This window comes from Erinaceus europaeus, chromosome X, assembly GCF_950295315.1.
Source record: "Erinaceus europaeus chromosome X, mEriEur2.1, whole genome shotgun sequence".
NCBI classification, from domain to species: Eukaryota; Metazoa; Chordata; class Mammalia; order Eulipotyphla; family Erinaceidae; genus Erinaceus; species Erinaceus europaeus.
The window spans coordinates 93276210-93296016 of record NC_080185.1 but is presented as its reverse complement, the minus strand read 5'-3'; the positions used below and the strand labels follow the sequence as shown (position 1 = coordinate 93296016).

General features: G+C 40.4%; 1 protein-coding gene across 2 annotated transcripts in view; it reads right to left on the bottom strand.

Annotated features, from left to right (window-relative positions):
- The window catches only part of EFHC2 (EF-hand domain containing 2), a 201342-nt gene extending 184333 nt beyond the window's left edge, over nt 1–17009 (bottom strand). For both annotated transcript variants that reach the window (XM_060182527.1, XM_016190474.2), the window contains exon 1: nt 16851–17009. In XM_060182527.1, the coding sequence (XP_060038510.1) occupies nt 16851–16892 (42 nt within the window). In that variant the 5' untranslated portion in view covers nt 16893–17009. The remainder of the gene's footprint in view (nt 1–16850) is intronic.
- Between the last annotated feature and the right edge of the window lie 2798 nt (nt 17010–19807).

Below are 19807 nucleotides of genomic sequence, written 5' to 3'. Positions count from 1 at the left end.
ATCCAAAGGGTAATTTTCACTACATACCAGGAAAAGTAAATCTCTTCTCAAACTTTGAGCACGACAAATATCAGTAAAATCTGTCACCTTCACTGACTTGAGAGATCTCTTTGAGATTCAGTCTACATAATTCTATATTGAATTTTTATATAAAATCTACATAATTTATAGAGAGGGGCAGCTGGTTCCACTTATAAGGCTAGAAGAATTGAAAAGCTAGAGGCAGCTACATGTTAATGTACCTCAAGATGGAAACTGTAGAACACAAGGTGTTTACAACCTGGTTTAATACTTTTCCTATAATATTCGGAAGAAGATGAAACTGGGGAGTTGGTCATGGGACAGGTATGTGTGTATTTGTGTGGGGGGAGGAGGGAGAAGGAGAGGGGGAAGGAGAGAGGGAGAGGGAGAGGGGGAAAGAGAGGGAGAGGGAGAGGGGGAGGGGGAGGGGGAGGGAGAGGGAGAGGGAGAGAGGGAGAGAGAGAATGAACTGAAATCCTCCTAACACCCAGTCAGCATTCCACTGGCCTATATAAGCTTATGGCCAAAGAAGGTGGCATCGGAAACCAAGGAAACAACATATTATGACAGTCACATCTGCTACCCTCAGCAGAGCCTGTGTGACTTAGGATAACACTTAGGATTCAAAAATCCCTGGTTCAGAGTAGAGGGTTGAGATATCATGGGAGTGTTGAGGGCCAAGGCACCACCCAGAAAATAGGAGTAGTTACAGATGTGGCTTGGAAAGGTGGAGGCAGGGCTTGCGTTTTAAACGAAACACCCACTCTCTTGCTCTCTCTCTGCCCAGACCATCATATAAGTGTTAACTTGGTCCTTTTTACTCTTTCTCTCTCTGTCTCTCTTTCTCTCATGCTCTAACATGTGAATGTTCTTATTTTTCCCAAATAAAAGTTTAAAGTACCTGAATAATCATGTTCTCTCTTTTTCAATTCTTTGTTGAGATAATGCGTGATGAACTCTTTAATGTTGGGGGGATGAACACCAGCCTCCCCTTTCTCCCAAAACATTAGTACACCTTCTAACAAAATTTGGTAAATTGCTATAGACTGGAAGAGTGGTATCTTTAACATTGGGAGCTATCACAGAAGCCCAAAGGTTGTGGGGTGGGGTGGGAGTGGTGGTTGTGTCCTTATGCTAAGTGTGTTTTAGGAATAGAATTTGAGTGTCTACATTAACTGTCACTGATACCACAGGACTGAAATAAAATTTACAACAATCTGATACTCATATAATTAATATTTAAATGTTGGAAAGGAATAGGTTGTTAAATGGAAGTAAAATTCTCATACTTCATTTGAAGTGGTAAAAATACATATATTGACATGCTGAAGTGGTACTGGTTGCATTGATTGGGTTGAGATCAGCAGATGCAGTATCAGTTGGTATGAACTGGGAGAAGCATGCGGGAAAATGAGCCCCACCCTAGAGATTTCAGGACTGGAAGAAACATGGGCTTTATAGAGGAAGGGGAAGGTTTCTGCTGTCTTAGGGTTTAAGAAGGCAATAGATAGTTATAGCTATAACCAAATCATTTAGCAATTGGGCTAACTTTGAAAAATCCCATTGTTGGGATTTGCTGTATCATACAAGGGCTCACCATAATTTATGACCTTTGGGTCCATACTCCCAGAGGGATAAAGAATAGGGAAGCTATCAAGGGAGGGGATGGGATATAGAGCTCTGGGGGTGGACAATGTGTGGAAATGTACCCCTCTTATCCTATGGTCTTGTCAATGTTTCAAATTTATAAATAAATTTAAATTTTTTTTAAATATTGACAAAATAGATAACCATCTACAGACATATTATAAGTTATAATTATACATATGTATATAAGTGATTCCGTTTTTATTAATAAAAAATGATAACTGAGTATTCCTTCACAAAGATCAGGAACAAAATAAGAATATTTGGTCTCCTCACTGCTATTTAACAAATTAACAGAAATTTCACCTACTATAATAAGGTAAGAAAAGTAAAATGGGGGCCGGGTGGTGGCACACATCTGGTTGAATACACGTTACAAGGCGCAAGGACCCAGGTCTGAATCCCCGGTCCCCACTCGCAGGGGGAAAGCTTTGCAAGAGGTGAAGCAGTACTGCAGGTGTCTCTGTCTCTCTCCCTCTCTATCACCCCCTTCCCTCTTGATTTCTGGCTGTCTCTATCCAATAAATAAAGATAATAATAAAAATGCATTACAAAGGAAGAACTATAATTGTATAATTACATACAAAGAAAAAACCCAACAAAATTTATTTTACTTATTTATTTATTCCCTTTTTGTTGCCCTTGTTGTTTTATTGCTGTACTTATTATTGATGTCGTTGTTGTTGGATAGGACAGAGAGAAATGGAGAGAGGAGGGGAAGACAGAGAGGGGGAGAGAAAGATAGACACCTGCAGACCTGCTTCACTGCCTGTGAAGCGACTCCCCTGCAGGTGGGGAGCCGGGGGGCTTGAACCAGGATCCTTAGGCAGGTCCTTGCGCTTTGCGCCACGTGCGCTTAACCCACTGCGCTACCGCCCGTCTCCCACAAAATTTATTTTTAAAATCCTAAAACTACTAACTGAATTCAGCAGGGTCAATGCAGTGTTGATGTTGAGATATCCACTTCAAAGAGGGTTAAATGAATAAATAAACATATTGCTTCTCTACCTTACTAAAGAGTCATCTTGCCTGCCCCAAGAAACTGTTTTTCTTTCTTCCTTTCTTTCTTCCCTTTTCTTTCTTCCTTCCTTCCTTCCTTCCTTCCTTTCTCTTTTTTCTTCCTTCCTTTCTCTTTTTTTCTTCCTTCCTTCCTTTCTTTCTTTCCTTCCTTCCTTCTTTCTTTCTTCTTTATTTATTGCCACCAGTGTTATAGTTGGGGCCTGCTGCCAGCTTCTGGTGGCCAATTTTTTTTCCTTTCTAATTTTTACTAGATAGGATAAAGAGAAATTGGGAGAGGACAGGGGGGGAGATAGAAAGAGGGGGAGAAAGACAGACACCTGCAGACCTGCTTCATCACTAGTGAAGGGGACCCCCTGCAGATGAGGGCTCAAACCCAGTCCTCACACATGGTGATATGTGTACTTAACTGGATATGCTATGGCCTGGCCCCTGAAACTGATGTTTCTTTATTAAAATATTTTATTGATTGATTTTTATTCATGAGAGACATATAGAGAAAGACAGAGACCAGAGCACTGCTCAACTCTGGCTTATGGTGGTGCTGGGAATTGAATCTGGAACATCAGAGCCTCAGGCAGGAGTGTCTTTTGCAAAACCATTACACAAAAGTCATTATGTGTGTGTCCCCCCCCCCACCACCCCAAAGTGATGTTTCAGTGTTTTGCAGATCTTTGTTGATTTACATAACTGACTGGTCAAACCACTTAACCAGGTTTTTTTTCTTTCTTTTCTTTTCTTTCTCTTCTCACTTTAAATTTTTGCTCTCAGAAATTTTTGTTTCAATCCAGCAATTAAGAGTGAGCCAGTAATACCCTTGACCCCAATTAAAAAACGAAACCCTAGACCCAAGGGTATGACCTCTCTCCCGCTCTCAAAAATCACTGAAAGAAAGAAAGAAAGAAAGAAAGAAAGAAAGAAAGAAAGGAAGAAAGAAAGAAAGAAAGAAAGAAAGAAAAAACATGTATAGAGTCTATAAGATGAAAATTACAAAATTCTGATGAAGAGTCAAAGATGATCTAAAGAAATGGAGAGACATATTGGATTCATGGATAGTAAAGATGTCAACTCTCCCTGAATTTATCTAGAGATTTAATGCAGTTCTTATCAAAGCCCCAGCAAAAGTATTTCTAGACAAATGTATGCTAAAATTCTAAAGTCCAAGACAAAGAAGAATCTTAGCAAAGGTAAGGTGAAAGTCGTCACAGGAAATGTGGTACCAAAGGTTTACTATTATTACTATGGTAGTAAAAACAGCCTAGCACTGACAGACACATAAGACCAATGGAACAGAATAAAAAACTTGAGACCCACACAAATATGCTCATATAATGGTGAAGCATATAAGTCTACCTGACGTGGACAAATTGGGTTATGGAAAAAAAAATAATAAACCCTGCAACTTCACACACTCTATTCGGCAGAAACAGCTTTGAAGAAGCAGAATATTACAAGCTATATTTTAAAAGGAAATTCACAAAAACACATTCTCCAGAAAGCCAGTTAAGCTAAGGACCTCAATGTTCCTATCCTATTTATCCTGATATTCAATTTCCACTTTTCCTAAAATGAATAAAAATAACCTTCCCATCAAGTGTCCCAACATTCGCTTCCTGTGTTTCAAGAAACAGGCAAGAACGAAATTTCAAGCCCTTCCTTGTACTTGCGTAAATATTCCATGAAACAAAGAGAGGAAGATCTGTGTAAGGCTCTCTCGACTACAAGTAGTCTTCCCCTTCTTACAAAAACAGGAGTGACTGTGTTCGGTTTTCTATGGGATCAGGCCTAATAGAGATTCAATCTTGTCCAAAGGTGCAAAAAGCAACTCAATGGAAGAAGAATATATTTTTAGACAAATGGTGTTAGAGTCCTTGGAGATTCATTGGCAAAATAAAATAAGTCATGACTTAATTGACACCTTAGAGAGAAATGTACTCAAGATGGATCACAAAATAAATATAGATATTAAATATGAAAAGTCATAAATATAAATATTAAATATTAAAGCCATAAATATTTGTGTATCATATAACAAATGACACAAAATATAAAATACATATCGTGATACAAACAGACTATGAAAATTTTAGAGGAACACATCAGAGAAGATCATCAGGGCTGGCAGGGAGGGGGTTTAAACTCAACACCCAAAGCACTATCCATAAAAGGAAAAATTGATAAATTGTGCCTCATCAAATTTGCTGACCGAGATGTGGAGAAACAAGATCACTTTTACACTGTTGCTGAAGATGCAAAATGGTATATTCACTCTCAACAGTAACTTTATTTTTAATAAGACTAGACACATAATTACTATATAATCCACCAAATGCACTCTTGAGTATTTATCCCAGAAAATGAAAAGGCATGTCCACACAAAAGCCTTGCATGAATGCTCACAGTCACTTTATTTATAGAAACCCCAAACTGGAAATAGCCCAGATATCCTTCAGCAGGTGGCTAGTAAGATTAACTGCTACAAGGAGTCTGGTGGTAGCACAGCAAGTTAAGCAGCGCAGGTATCCCGGATTCGCGCCTCCGGATTTGCACCCCTGGCTCCCCACCTGCAGGGGAGTCGCTTCACAAGTGGTGAAGCAGGTCTGCAGGTGTCTATCCTTCTCTCCCCCTCTCTGTCTTCCCCTCCTCTCTCCATTTCACTCTGTCCTATCCAACAACAAAGGCATCAATAACAACAACAATAATAACTGCAACAATAAAACAAGGGCAACAAAAGGGAATAAGTAAATATTAAAAAAAAAAAAAAGAAACTGGCATATAAGTGGAATACTACTCAGCAATAAAAATGGACAACTGATACAAGTATAAATCTAGATAAACCTCCAAGAAATAATGCAAACTGGAAAAAAATCCAAGGGTAACATCCTTTGTGATTCCATGTACATGTTTTCAAGATAATAATTTTTTTGAAATTAGAAATTAGGAAGTAGGAAGGAAGAGGAATCATTATGACAGATCTGTTCTGTGTCTTCCTTGTTATGGTGGTCACAGTAAGTTGTACATGTGATGAACTGTATAGACTAGATATATGGGGGGTGGGGTAGATAGCATAATGGTTATGCAAAGAGTCTCTCATGCCTGAGGCTACAAAGTCCCAGGTTCAATCCCCCCACCACCACCACACAATAAACCAGAGCTGAGCAGTACTCTGATTTAAAAAAAAAGTGGGGGAGGTATTAACAGTAGATTAAATGCACACACACTGGAGAGAGGGAAAGGGAGAGGGAGAGGGAGACCCTACACAGTAAATGTAAAATTTGGTATGACTAAGATGTGTGGTTTATACTAATGTTAGCACCCTGATGACATTGTACTGTGATCTTGCTTAATGAAGAGGAAGTTGGGTAATGCGTACACAAAATGCCTATTATTTTTAATATATTTTATTTTAAGAAAGGTACAGAGGATAGATATGGAGAGAGAGAGAGAAGGAGAGGGAGAGGGAGAGGGAGAGGGAGAGGGAGAGGGAGAGGGAGAGGGAGAGGGAGAGGGAGAGGGAGAGGGAGAGGGAGAGGGAGAGATACCAGAGCACTGCTCAGAACTATAGCTCTAAGGTGGTGTTGAACCTGGGTCTTTGGAGCCTCAGGCATGAAAGTATTTTTGCATAACTATTATGCTGCCTTGCCCAGCTTGTATTATTTCTTACAATTGCATGTGAATCTACAGTTGTATCAATTTTTTTCAATTAGCAAAAAATAAGGGTAGGGAGGGCCTATTTTCCTTGGTTACTAGGAGAGGTTTCAGGTAATAAGTATGAACTAAGGTAATAAGTATGAACTTGGACACAAATGAGTAATAAATTAATAAAATTCTCATAGAAATGAGGTGGAAATAGTCCTGTAAATAATAAGAACAAACATCTGTTGCAGTCTGATAAAGCAACATATTTCATGTGAAGAAGAAAAGCTTTCTCGTAGTGGTAGCCTAACTTAACCACTACCCCCCATGTGAATTGACCTGACCTTCCCTTAAACTAGCCAAACAGTCATATGGATATTTATAACATTATTTGCAGGCCATACAAACATATCAACTTAAAAAGTAGTACTTTATGTTGCCTTGGGGAAAAAAAGCTTCTAGATTTATGGACTTTCAAGTCTTGCCTGTGGTTGCCCTTGGGCAGGCCCAGACCAAATATAGGCCATCTACAGTCCACAGGCTGGAAATTCACCAGCTCTACTCTAAGTCTCAGAAGCCATAGCCATTCCCTCCTTTAGAATGCCAAAGAATTGCAAAGAAATTGATTAGCCTTCAACTAACCAAACCGGTGACATTGACAGTGTGGAATTTTCAGGTTGAACTAGAGTATCCTGGTACCTGGCTAATAATAAAGGAGTGAAAATGTCCACATCTTACTTCCCTTCCCTTTGCTTTGGGGAATTCATTCCATCCTAATAATTTGATCCTGCCCTTTTATGTAACTGTAGGAATGGGAATAAACTCAAGTAAAAAAAAAAAAAAAACCCTTTCTACCTACACAATTGTCTGTCTGGCATCCTGCTGTTGAGACACTGGTCTGCTAAGGTTGAAGATAAATGCTCTGATAAATTTCCCTGTTACTTCCAGGGAAAGTCAAACTGAAAGCCAACAAGAAAAAGAGAAATGTCCCTCAGCATGACACAGTAGTCCAGGCAGGCTTTGAGTCCAACTTACCTGGTGACACCTTCATTGCTGCCCTGGATGTTTTGTGTAAGTCATGCATCCTGAGAGGCTTATGACCTATTTAAGCCACAAAAAGCAAATGACTTTCCATCTTCTATATTCACTGTTGCCAGAATAAAAAAAAATTACATTGCTCCATAGCATAAGTGAAAGACATTAAGTGAGAAGTTAATCCCAGACATGATTCTCACAACCCGGGTTTACACACCCCACTCAAAGATTTTAGGCATGGTAAGAGAGTCATAGGTAACCAACAGGCACACGTGAGGAACCTGCCAGGGGTAATGAATGCACCAGAAGAGTAAGAAATCCACCCGAGGAGCAATGAATCATAAGTTTCTTTGTCAACTGAGGAATACCATGATCACACTTAGGGGAACATAAGACACAATAGAGAAGGGAGGGCAAGGGGTAGATAGCATAATGGTTATGCAAAGAGACTCTCATGCCTGAGGCTCCAAAATCCCAGGTTCAATTCCCTGCACCATCATAAACCAGAGCTGAGCAGTGCTGTGGTGGAGAGAGAGAGAGAGAAAGTGAAGAGAGAAGGTAAGTCAGTAGTCTTGGTTTGTGTTTTTATTTGTTTGTTTTTTTGGGGGGATTGATAAAGACAGAAAGAGGATGAAAGAGACCATAACACTGAAAACCACACCACTTCAATGTGGTGGGGGCTGGGCTCGAACCCGGGTTACACACATGGCAAAGCAAGCACACTACCAAAGTGAGCTACTTCACTGGCCCAAAATGAGTGGTCTGCACAATATTAACAATCAGGGTTATATAGACAAGAGAGAGAGTTCCAAGTGAAATGATCAGGCAAGGTTTTAATGAGGATGGAGAATCAGAACCAAGTTTCAGAGGGTGACTACAATCTGAATGACAAAACAAAAAGGTATGAGAATGTTGTAGGGAAACAAGATAAATAAACCTATAACTGAAGGAAAAGTCCAAGACATTCAAAGGCAGTGGGTGGCCATACTGATTTAACCAAATTATTAGTCTTGTTTTCCAATATGAAAAAGAAGAGTCTTAGAGAATGGCATTGTTCAGAAACTTTACCATGGTGACGTGCTTGTGTATTACTCATATAATTAAAAAGACGATCAAAGATATTTTACAGAAAGGATTACTAAATAAAAGGGATGCTAAGGCTAAGGAAAGCATCTAAAGTCACAAGTATGGTACTGAGTCTGTGACCCGTATGATAGATCAGATTTGTTGACTTCTAACAGTCATTATTTATTCCCTTATCTCTTGCCAAGATCCAAAAGGAGATAGTAACAAATCAGGATAACCTCTCAGTATCCTGTAGCAAAGGACTGTGGGTGACTGGTTTCTGCCCACTAACACATTAGAAAGAATCTATGGGGGAAAGGGACATTATGTTTTATCATAATAGAGACTTTTTTTTTTTTTTACTCTCCCTCTCACCTAGCAACCATGAGGTCACAAGTATAAGAAAGAAAACTCAACATTCTGATGATGGTACAGTGGAGAGATTAAAAAAAAAAAAAGCCTGAGTTCATTATGACGTCACTACCTAAACTCAAAACTGCCATACTTTTACAGTCCTGATGACATGTGATGATTAACTGGCTTTAATTCATTCTTGGCCAGGTATTCTGTTACTTATGGCCTAAAGTATCCTACGTGACACAGTTATAATGTTCTGGACCCAGAGAAGGGCTGCTAGGCATAGTGGGAGGCGGCCATTTTGCTAGCTCCACGTGGCCTCAACTACTGGGGTGTCCCTGTGAATAAAGATTTGTGTTCCCACTCCACTCTGGTCTCTTCTCTCTCCTCCGAGCCACGCAACCCGACACACAGATCTTTTTGGATGGGTGTGTTGGGTTCCTTAGGATATGTCCCCAGGAGAGGAATTGCAGGATCATAGGGTAGGTCATGCTTGCATGATTTTGTATAAAAACATCATTCTAAGGGCTGGGACAGTGTTCAAGCCCGTGGTCCCCAATTGCAGGGACTGTGCGGCAGGTATCTCTACTTCTTACCCACTCTCCTCCCCTGTCTTGTTTACCATTTAAATCACTGACAAATTTCCCATAGAACAATTTTCCCTATATATTAAAATGTTCCTATATAATATAGCTAATAACTATATCAATCTATATATTACATAGATTTATATATACTTTTTACATATGACTGTCATCTATTTATAAATGCACTGGTTAAAATAGTCGTTTTTATTAGTGATTTACAAAATTACAAAATAAGAGGGGTATAATTCCGTATCATTCCCACCACCAGAGTTCTGTGTCCCCACCCATTCCCTCTACTGGAAACTGTAGTGATTCTCCAAAGGTCAACACAAGATATGGGGTTGACTATTATTTCTATGACTATCAATATATATTTTTCCTATTTTTTCTTTTTCTTTAAATACTGTTTTCTTTATTGGGGGATTAATGTTATACATTCGACAGTAAATACAATATTCTTTAAATATTTTCTATTGATCTTTTTCAATCTTATTTATTCATTACTGGATAGAGACAGGGAGAAAAAAAAGGGAACGGGGAGATAGAGAGGGAGAGAGACAAGAGAGACACCTGCAGCTTCACCACTCATGAAGCTTTCCCCCTGCAGGTGGGGACTGGGGGCTTGAACCTGGGTCCTTGTGCACTGTGATGTGTGCCCTTAAAGAGGTGCACCACCACCCGGCCCCTTTTTACCCATTTTTTTCCTATGGTCCTGCCTTCTCTTCCATTTTAAGTCACACCTATACCTATTACTACTTCTGAAAGTCTTTCCTTATTTATTTTTCCCTCTTCTCTCTCCAGGTCCTGATGGAATTGGGTTTCAGAGTGCTCTAGTCAACTTGCCCTAACATTTCTCCCCCTCTGGGAGTATGGACTAAAATACAGATTTTATATTTTGAAATATCATTTTACCTATTTACAAAAAATAAATTTCAAGGAATTGCCCACAGCTTTTTATGAGAACCCGATCCTGAGTTCCTATTTTATTGTGTGGTTGCAAATTTGAACAACTTTCCTTTCTTAAGGAAATCACTGTTGTATTATAAATTAGGTGATGGACTACAAAAAAAAAGAGAGAGAGAGAGCACGAGCCAGCAAGAGAGAGCACATGGGAAGGTGCCTGCTTTACCATGTGAATACTCCAGATTCAAGCCTGGCTCTGAGGTGGGGTCCTAGGGGGGAACCTTTGGTGCTATGGTATCTTTTCCTCTCATCCTTTGCATCCTTTGTCTGTCTCTGTATTTCTCTTTCTGTCTAGGAAAAAAAATAGTTAGCCTGGAGTGGAAAAGCTCCAATGATGAGATTAAAAAAAAAAAACGAAAACAGAACAGAGAGCATCATTACCATTATAGGCACATTAGAGGTACAAAGCACTGTAAAAAGGATTTTTAGCTTTAGGTAGAAATGTTCCTTCTAACTGTAATACCCTATCATTTTTGGCAGTGTGCCTGAGATTCTCTTAGCTCAATAAAAATCCAGTTTGTAACCTGTAGGAAAAAAAAAAAAGATCTTGTATGCCTGGGATTTAGTTGTGATCTTTCCCTAATATTTTCAATTAACTCATATCACAGTAAGTTAATGTCATCAGTGGCACAAACGCTTAGATTTTACAAAGTGCACTACTTTATTTATTTCTGAGAGAGAAGTGTAAGTGGCGCATCGTCTAGCTGTGGACAGAAATCAATCTATTGCTCAGGACTGACTACCAGCAGGTTAAGTAAGGGAGAAAGCAAGTTCCTTTTAATTTTTTTTTTTTTTTTTTTTGCCTCCAGGGTTATTCCTGGGGCTCGGTGCCTGCACTACGAATCCACTACTCCCCAATCCACTACTCCTGGAGGCCGTCTTTCCCCCATTTTGTTGCCCTTATTGTTATCCTTGTTTTTGTCGTCGTTATTATTGTTGTTATTGCCCAGGGGAAGAAAGAGGGGGAGAGAAAGATAGACACTTACAGACCTGCTTCACCGCCAGAGAAGCAACACTCCCCCCACCCCAGGTGGGGTGCCTGGGGCTCGAACGGAGATCCTTCGGCGGGTTTTTCGCGTCCTGTGCGCTTAACCAGCTGCGCTACCTACCGCCAGACCCCCGTTCCTTTTCATTTCTAAGCCAAAGCAGTAAAGAAAGTTAGCTTGTTATTTATCATCTTAGACCCAAACAGGCAGTAATTATACCACCTCCAGGAAACCAAGGCTTTTTCACTTGATAATTCAGTTCGGCAAGAAAGACTCTGTCATGGTCATGGAGGTAAAGTGATTTTTAAAAATGCCAGACTGGGTTTTACTGGCTTTCTGACAATTATATGTCAGAGGGTCTACCATCTTTTTAACAAGTTATCACTTTATTAATATTGATGTTTTGGCAACACACAGCACATTTAGTACTCATGCCAGTGCAACAATTCTATAAATGCAGCCACCAGATTTGGAAACGTATGCGGAGACTCATTGTAAAAACACTGACTCAGAAGACAGCTCACCCAGCAGAACATGTGCCTTGCCATGCACACAATCCATACTCAAGTCATCACACAACACAGTTGTGCAACAGCATCTGGGAAGCTCTGGTGCTGTGGTGTCTCTCCTTCCCTGTCTCCATTTCCTATGTATATGAAATAAAAAGAGCAAAAACTGGCGTGAGGACCCTGGTTCAAGCCCCCAGCTCCCCACCTGCAGGGAGGGTCACTTCACAAGTGGTGAAGCAGGTCTGCAGGTGTCTGTCTTTCTCTCCCCCTCTCTGTCTTCCCCTCCTCTCTCGATGTCTCACTATTCTATCAAAGAACAACCTCAATAGTAACTAGCAACAAAATGGGGAAGAAAAAAAAGAGGCCTCCAGGAGCAATGGATTCATAGTGCAGGCACCGAGTCCCAGTGATAACACTAGAAGCAAAAAAAAAAAAAATTCCATCCTCTGAAGGGAGGCTGGACAACATACTCTATGCTACACCTGAGGAAGATGGGTCCTGATATTGGGGCAGTTTGGAACGTTCCTACTCATGACCACAGAATATGAACTCGGATCTACAGGGATGCAGAGGTCACAGAGGCTCCTAAGCTGAATATGGGCCCCAGATCACATCAAATCCATGGGATTTACAATCAACAATATTTATACCCCTTTCCCATATTAGGGAGCTACTCTCTTCCCTGATCCAGCTTTCTGGTCCTTCTGCCAGCCATGACATCACCTCCCCAGACAATAACTTGGATCCACCGGCATATCAGATTTCAGGCTCAGGGGCAAAAAGAAAAAGGAAAAAAAAAAAAAAACTAGTATACTCACAGGCCCTTTGGAATATAACTAAATATGCCTACTAGCTAACTACAAAATGGAGGTGCCCCAACTCTTCATTTGCTCTATTCCAGCCCTTAGGTCCATGATTGGTCAACAACTTGTTTGGCTTTGTATGTTAACTCTCATTTCAGCCATCAGGTTCCAGATGCTAGCATGATGCCAACCAGATTTCCCTGGACAGACAACCCCACCAATGTGTCCTGCAGCTCCGCTTCCCCAGAGCCCTTCCCCACTAGGGAAAGAGAGAGGCAGGCTGGGAGTATGGATCGACCTGTCAATGCCCATGTTCAGCGGGAAAGCAATTACAGAAGCCAGACCTTCCACCTTCTGCACCCCACAATGACCTTGGGTCTATACTCCCAGAGGGTTAAAGAATAGGAAAGCTATCAGGGAAGGGGATGGGAAACAGAGTTCCGGTGGTGGGAATTGTGCAAAATTGTACCCCTCTTATCCTATGGTTTTGTCAATGTTTCCTTTTTATAAATAAAAAAAAAAATGTTGAGCTCAGAAGTGGTGAAATTGCATGTGTAGAGAGCAAGGTCTGCAAATTTAACAAATGAATATAGCAATAAAAACACTGACTTATCCAGGGATAATCCAAAGTATCTAGCAAGAACATAGTAACTTCCTAGTGTGTACATACACACACACACACACACACACACACACACACACACACCCCTATTTTTCTGAGGCACAAAGTTAATAATTTGGTTAAAGCACTCATGAGAGGATGGGTGGTGGTTCTTCCAGCAGAGTGCATGTGTTACTCTCTCTCTCTCTCTCCTTCCTTCCCTCCCTCCCTATCTCTCTCAGTCTCTCAAACTATATGAAAAAATGGCTGCCAGGAATGGTGGAATCATATAGGGACAAAGCCACAGTGATAACCCTAGTGTCAAACAAAAGAGAAATTTAAAATAAAATAAATGCATTAATGAGTCTAGAAGCAGACCCACACCTATTTGAATCCTTGGCTATAACAAAAGTTGCTCTGTAGGGATGTGGAAAAGGGTAAACGGGTGACTTAAAAAAAAAAAAGTGTTAAAAAAACAAAGCAACTGGGCCCAAAATGGAGTCATTTATACTAAGCCCTGCATCACCAACCTCAAACTTAAAGATTGAAGTTGCCATTTGCCCAGAAATGGAAACTTTTATACCAGTCAATAGTGAATCTTCCTGTCTGGAATCAATTAGAAAATCTTCTTTAAAACCCACTGCTATGCCTTAGAAGGAAATGAACCTTGTGCTAGCTACCTCAATCCACTTTTTGTCAACTACAGTTTTCTTGTTTTTTGGTCTATGAAAGTTCTTGCTTTGTATAGTTCCTTGGAGTTTCTTTCTATCTGCAAGACTGGATACTGCTCATTTATGCCATAGATTGCCTGATAAAGCCAACAAGGTTATTAAGACCTAAGTCAGACAGGCTTTGTTCTGTAACAAATGATGTGTCAACTGGATATCCACTTGGGAAAATATAAAATCTTACCCCACCTCTTTACACACACACACACACACACACACACACACACACACACACACACACACACACACACATTTATTCTACCTACATAGCAGATCTCAATGTGAAATGTAAATACAACAACATTTCCAGAAGTTATCACAGAAAAATATTATGACAATAGTGTAAAGAATGATTTCTTAAACAGAAAACAGAAAGCACTGATCTAGAAGGGAAAAAAATTATTCAACAAAAACAGCTCTCAAGAGACCAAAAGGGCTCTACAATATATTTGCAACACAGATAATTAACCTAAGAGCCCTATCTACAAGCTAGATGGAGCTACTACAAATCACTAAGAAAAAAGGCAGGCAACTCAGTAGAAAAACTGGTACTAAATAAAAGAACATCCAAATAAACTGATAGGTAAAACATGTGGTGAAATAGTACTGCATGTGTCTGTCACTCTTCCTCTCTATCTCCCCCTTCGCTCTCGATTTTCTGACTGTCTCTATCCAATAAATAAATAAAGATAAACAGTGGGGGTAGATAGCATAATGGTTATGCAAAGAGACTCTCATGCCTGAAGCTCCAAAGTCCCAGGTCCAATCCCCCACAGGACCATAAACCAGAGCTGAACACTGCTCTGGTAAAAAAAATAAATAAAAACAAGGGAGTTGGGGGGTAGCGCAGCAGGCAAAGCGCAAGTGGTGCAAAACGCAAGTAGAGGCTTAAGGATTCCGGTTCGAACCCCTGGTTCCCCACCTGCAGAGGAGTCACTTCACAAGTGGTGAAGCAGGTGTCTAGCTATCTTTCTCCCCTTCTCTGCTTTCCCTTTCTCTCTCTATTTCTCTCTGTCCTATCCAACAACAATAATAACTACGACAATAAAACAACAAGGGCAACAAAAAGAAATAAATATTTTTAAAAATAAAAATAAATAATTAAAAAATAAATAAAGATAATAAAAAAATTAAAAAGTGAAAGAGAGAAGTTGTGGTATACATACTCAGTGTAATAGTACTCAACCATTTTTTTTTTAAAAAGATGGCATCCCACCCTTAGCAAAATTATGAATGACACTTGGGGTGATTATGCTAAATGAAATTAGAAAGTGAAATACAATTACCAAAAAATGTCTCTAATATGTGGAATATAATAAGCCAATGCAAACCACACCCATCCAAAAAGATTTGTGTATACCTATGTTCACATTATCACAGTTTGTAATACCCAAAGTCTAGAAACAACCCAGGTGTCCAACAACAAATGAGTAGCTGAGAAGTTGTGGTCTATATACACAATGGAATACTACTCAGCTATTAAAAAAGGTGAATTCACCTTCTTCACCCCATCTTGGATGGCGCTTGAAGGAGTTATATTAAATAAGTCAGAAACAAAAGAATGAACATGGGATGATCTCACTCATAGACAGAAGTTGAAAAATAAGAACAGAAGGGAAAACACTAAGCAGAACTTGGACTGGAATTGCTGTATTACCCCAAAGTAAAGGACTGGGTTAGGTCCTGGAACCTGATGGCAGAAGGGGTTGAATTGTTATGTGGAAAACTGAGAAATGTTATATGTACAAACTATTGTATTTTACTGTGAACTATAAACCATTAATCCCCAAATAAAGAAATTTTAAAAAATTGAAAGACACAAATTATATTATCCTACTTGTGGATGTGGTGGCTCAAAACTATAAAGTAAATTGTGATTTGGGGGCTGAAAACTTAGATTTGACATTGTCCAATCTGCTGCCAATTTTCTAAACACAAATGCATGACTCTTCCTAGACCCTTTCATTGGTGTCTTACCTTCTTCCTGCAAACTCAACTCAAACCAGAAAGGCAGTGCAAACAAAAGCCTGAATTATTTTCTTGTAGTTGTGTACATAAGGTGATATTATTTACTGGCAAAAGTTCTTTCTTTCATGCTTAGGTTTTCTTGTTTGTTTGTTTTTTGGTCATTGTTGTAATAACATGTTGTTTTGTACCTTCCTCTTGTTTTGAAATGAGCCAAAGTTTAATTCTAGGTGATTCACAATGGGGGGGGGGGAGTCTCAATTTGGGTGGGTGCTTCTCTCCTTAAATTTCAGAACTGAATCTTTACAGTTCAGTGGAAACCATTCCTATCTACTCTCTTTAAGGCTTGAGATTGCCAAGTTTCCTCGTTTCAATAATATCAATTTCTGTCACATAGGGTATTAAGGATAAGAAACAGGCTCTTGAGCTGTTAAAACTTGTTGGTAGAAACCAGGTTCTTTACAAGGACTGTAAAGCTCTGCTGTGAGCATTTCATTGCTCTCCACCTCAGTTCCCTGGACTGTAAAATGGATAAACAGTAGTACCTAGAGCTATTAAGAGCATCGAATCCTTTGGAAGGTGATTAAAGCAGTTTCTGGGATAACTTTATCAAAGATGACTGATACATATTATTGCTAACATTGACTACCATCAAAGATCTGGTCATTGGTAAGGACTTAATATTTTTATCTCATGTAAGAAAACACTCCAGTGCAGTGGGAAACAGAAAACATGAGGAATAAGTTGGAAAGGTTCAACTAGTCTCTGAAGTTGGGTCCAACTTGAGATCAGATCCAAAGAAATGAAAGCAGAGCAGGTGTACTGGAGGGGCCAGGGAGGAGGTCACGCCTCGACCCTGCCTGGACGCTATCCCCAGTACTACCCCAGAGTCTGGCACGATCTCTGACCTCTGAAGCCCTCCCTACTCACATTGCGGTTGAAGCCGAGGCCCGGCAGCAGCGGCAGGCTCATGGCTTCGAGCGCCAAACGATCACGGGCCCGCTCCAGAAGAGCAGGGCCCGCAAGTAGCGGCCACCCGGTTGCGAGTTTTGAGCCCCCACGTTGCCTAGAGACCGAAGGTGGCGTCACGAAAGGAAGAGGGGCTGGATCTAGGGGGCGGGGCGGGTCTCGGGGCGGGGCTTAGAAGGCCGCGAAGCCGGAAGTTCGTGTGTACACCTCCTCCCCCTCCCCCTCCCGCCCCCGCCTCCGCCCCCACTGCTGGGTACAGGTCTCCAGGGGCTTTTCTCTGAGAAAGCTTTGTGTGCTCACAAAGCCTGACGGGCACACCATTCCCCTTCCCCCACCTCCTTGTGCTTTAACCACTTTATAGAGCCCAGACATTTGTGTGTACTTAATCCCCTATTCTTGCCACAATATATTTTTTGTTTGTTTGTTTTGCCACTTAGTTCTGAAATTGAGCTCAAATGCATACAAGGCTGTAGAAAAGCATAAAAGATACCGGTGGGCCCACAGACATTAGAATGCAACTTGACCTTTGCCTATGGTCTACTTACATCAACCTTTATTTTGTAATCTGGTTGCTCCAAGTGCCGCTGATGCCGGCACCTTGATGTCTATCTGCTCTCCCCCCTCCCTCCCCCAGTGAATGCCCATTCTGCCATAATCAACATTCCCAGTTCTTCCACTGACCATGTTTAACTTTTAAACTAAACATTTGTAAGGTCCTCCTTCCTGGTTCAGTTATGAGTGGCCAGGGTTAGGGTCCGCAGGCACAAAAACAGGGATCCTACCACTCCATCTGGCCCCAAAATGTACAGGCCAGGAAGTTCCTTTCCAGCTCCCTGAACCTCACTGGCTAGACAGGCTGATATCTCTAAATCACCACCTCCTCTTTCTCAGTAGAGGCCCCATGATTTCTTGCCTGGTTTCCTCAAAAATAAAGTTAAATAATGAATAAAATAAGCAAAGCAAAAACTTAAAAACCTTGCTCTAGAGCTATCCTCGTTATCTTAATGATGTATCTGTTAATCTTCAGCTTCAATAAGGGACCCTTGTTGCTGCTTTCAGAAGTCAGGCAAACACTTAAGCCAGATCAGAGCCTTGGGGGATGGGAGGTGAGGGCTTTTCTTTGATCCCTGCCTTCAGTATTGCTCTTCGGAAATCACCTTAAATTTCCAAACAAAGCTCTCCCTCTGGGATTCTGTAAATAATCACGCCCTTCCCTTTGGTCTTTCACCTGAGTAAACCCATTCCTGGTTTTCAGAACTTGGTTCAGTGTAGGAGAGAGACAAGGAAGGAAAGCATTGCTTTCTAAAGAAAGTGCTCATTCACCTTTTTCCTCACCCAACCCCAGTTTGCACAGCAGGCTCTTTATAACTGCCTCTCAAGGCCCAATTCTTCTAGAGCAGGGACAGTCTCTCCTGCTTTATTCATAAACACTATACATCATTTTTTCCCTGTGTTTATACATTTTACACACTAAGTTTCTACTGCTGGTTTTTCATTTGAGATTTTCTACATGATTTTACACATGTATTTCATCTATTTTAAGCTCATTGCATAATTTTACCAAATTACTGATGCATCTTTTGGCATCTGTTGATGGCTATTATTATATATTATTTTCAATTTTTCATTATTTATCAACGATGCTTTGAAATGCTCCTTTTAAGATTATCTAAGTTACAGACCTAGAGGTGAAATTGTTGCATACAGGAGTTTACACCCTCAACTTGACTAGATCTTCTTAAATAATTCCCAGAATCACTGACCCACTTCTATAACTTCCCCATTTGACCACAGTCTTCTAAAACATTACTTCAATAACACTGAACTGCAGTTAGTTGTCACGTCTGCTAATTTTTCTTTTACCTGATTCAGTTATTCAATCTTTTTTGTTTGTTTGTTTTTGTCTTTCATGAATTTGATTGATATTATTGAAGACAATAGGTCAGGTATTTTGAAGGATGCTCTTTAGTTATGGTTTGACAAGTTTCCTTATGATTTGATTCATGACTTTTTTAGTGACTTTATGACTTTTTGATAGAAGCACAAGAGGGGCAGGCGGTGATGCACCTGGTTCAGTGCACACATTACAATGTTCAGGGATCCAGGTTCAAGCCCCTGGTCCCCACCTGTATCAGGAAGGCTTCAGAAATGGTGAAAGACTGGGAGTACAGACCGACCTGTCAATGCCCATGTTCAGTGGGGAAGCAATTACAGAAGCTAAACTTTCCACCTTCTGCATCCCACAATGACCCTGAGTCCATACTTCCAGAGAGTTAAAGAATAGGAAAGCTATCAGGGGACAGGATGGGATACAGAGTTCTGATGGTGGGAATTGTACCCCTCTTATCCTATGGTCTTGTCAGTGTTTCCATTTTATAAATAAATAAATAAATGATGAAACAGCATTGTAGACGTTTCTCTCTGTCTCCCCTTCGCAATTTCTATCTCTGTCCAATAATAAAGAAATAAATAAAATATATATTAAAAAAAGAAACACCGCAAGAAGAATGCTGTGTGGGACATATTCACCAAATTATAAAGTATATAGAACAGCACCTGGAGAGCTCCATGAATGGAGGGAGAAATATTGTTGTACTGTTTTTTCTCTCTCCCTCTTTCCTCAGTCTTTTATTAGGTATTCGTTATGATTTTTGCTTATGTGCATATGCTGATGAAAAATAAATCCTGTTATATAATAAAGCTGTTTCATTAATATAAATTTAGCCTGAAAATAAACTGGGGAGTCGGGCGGTAGCTCAGTGGGTTAAGCACACATGGCGCGAAGCAGGAGGACTGGCCTGTGGATGCCAGTTTGAGCCCCCAGCGCACAGGCAGTGAAGCAGGTCTGCAGGTGTCTTTCTTTTCCCCTTCTCTCTCCATTTCTCTCTGTCCTATCCAACAACGATGACATCAATAAC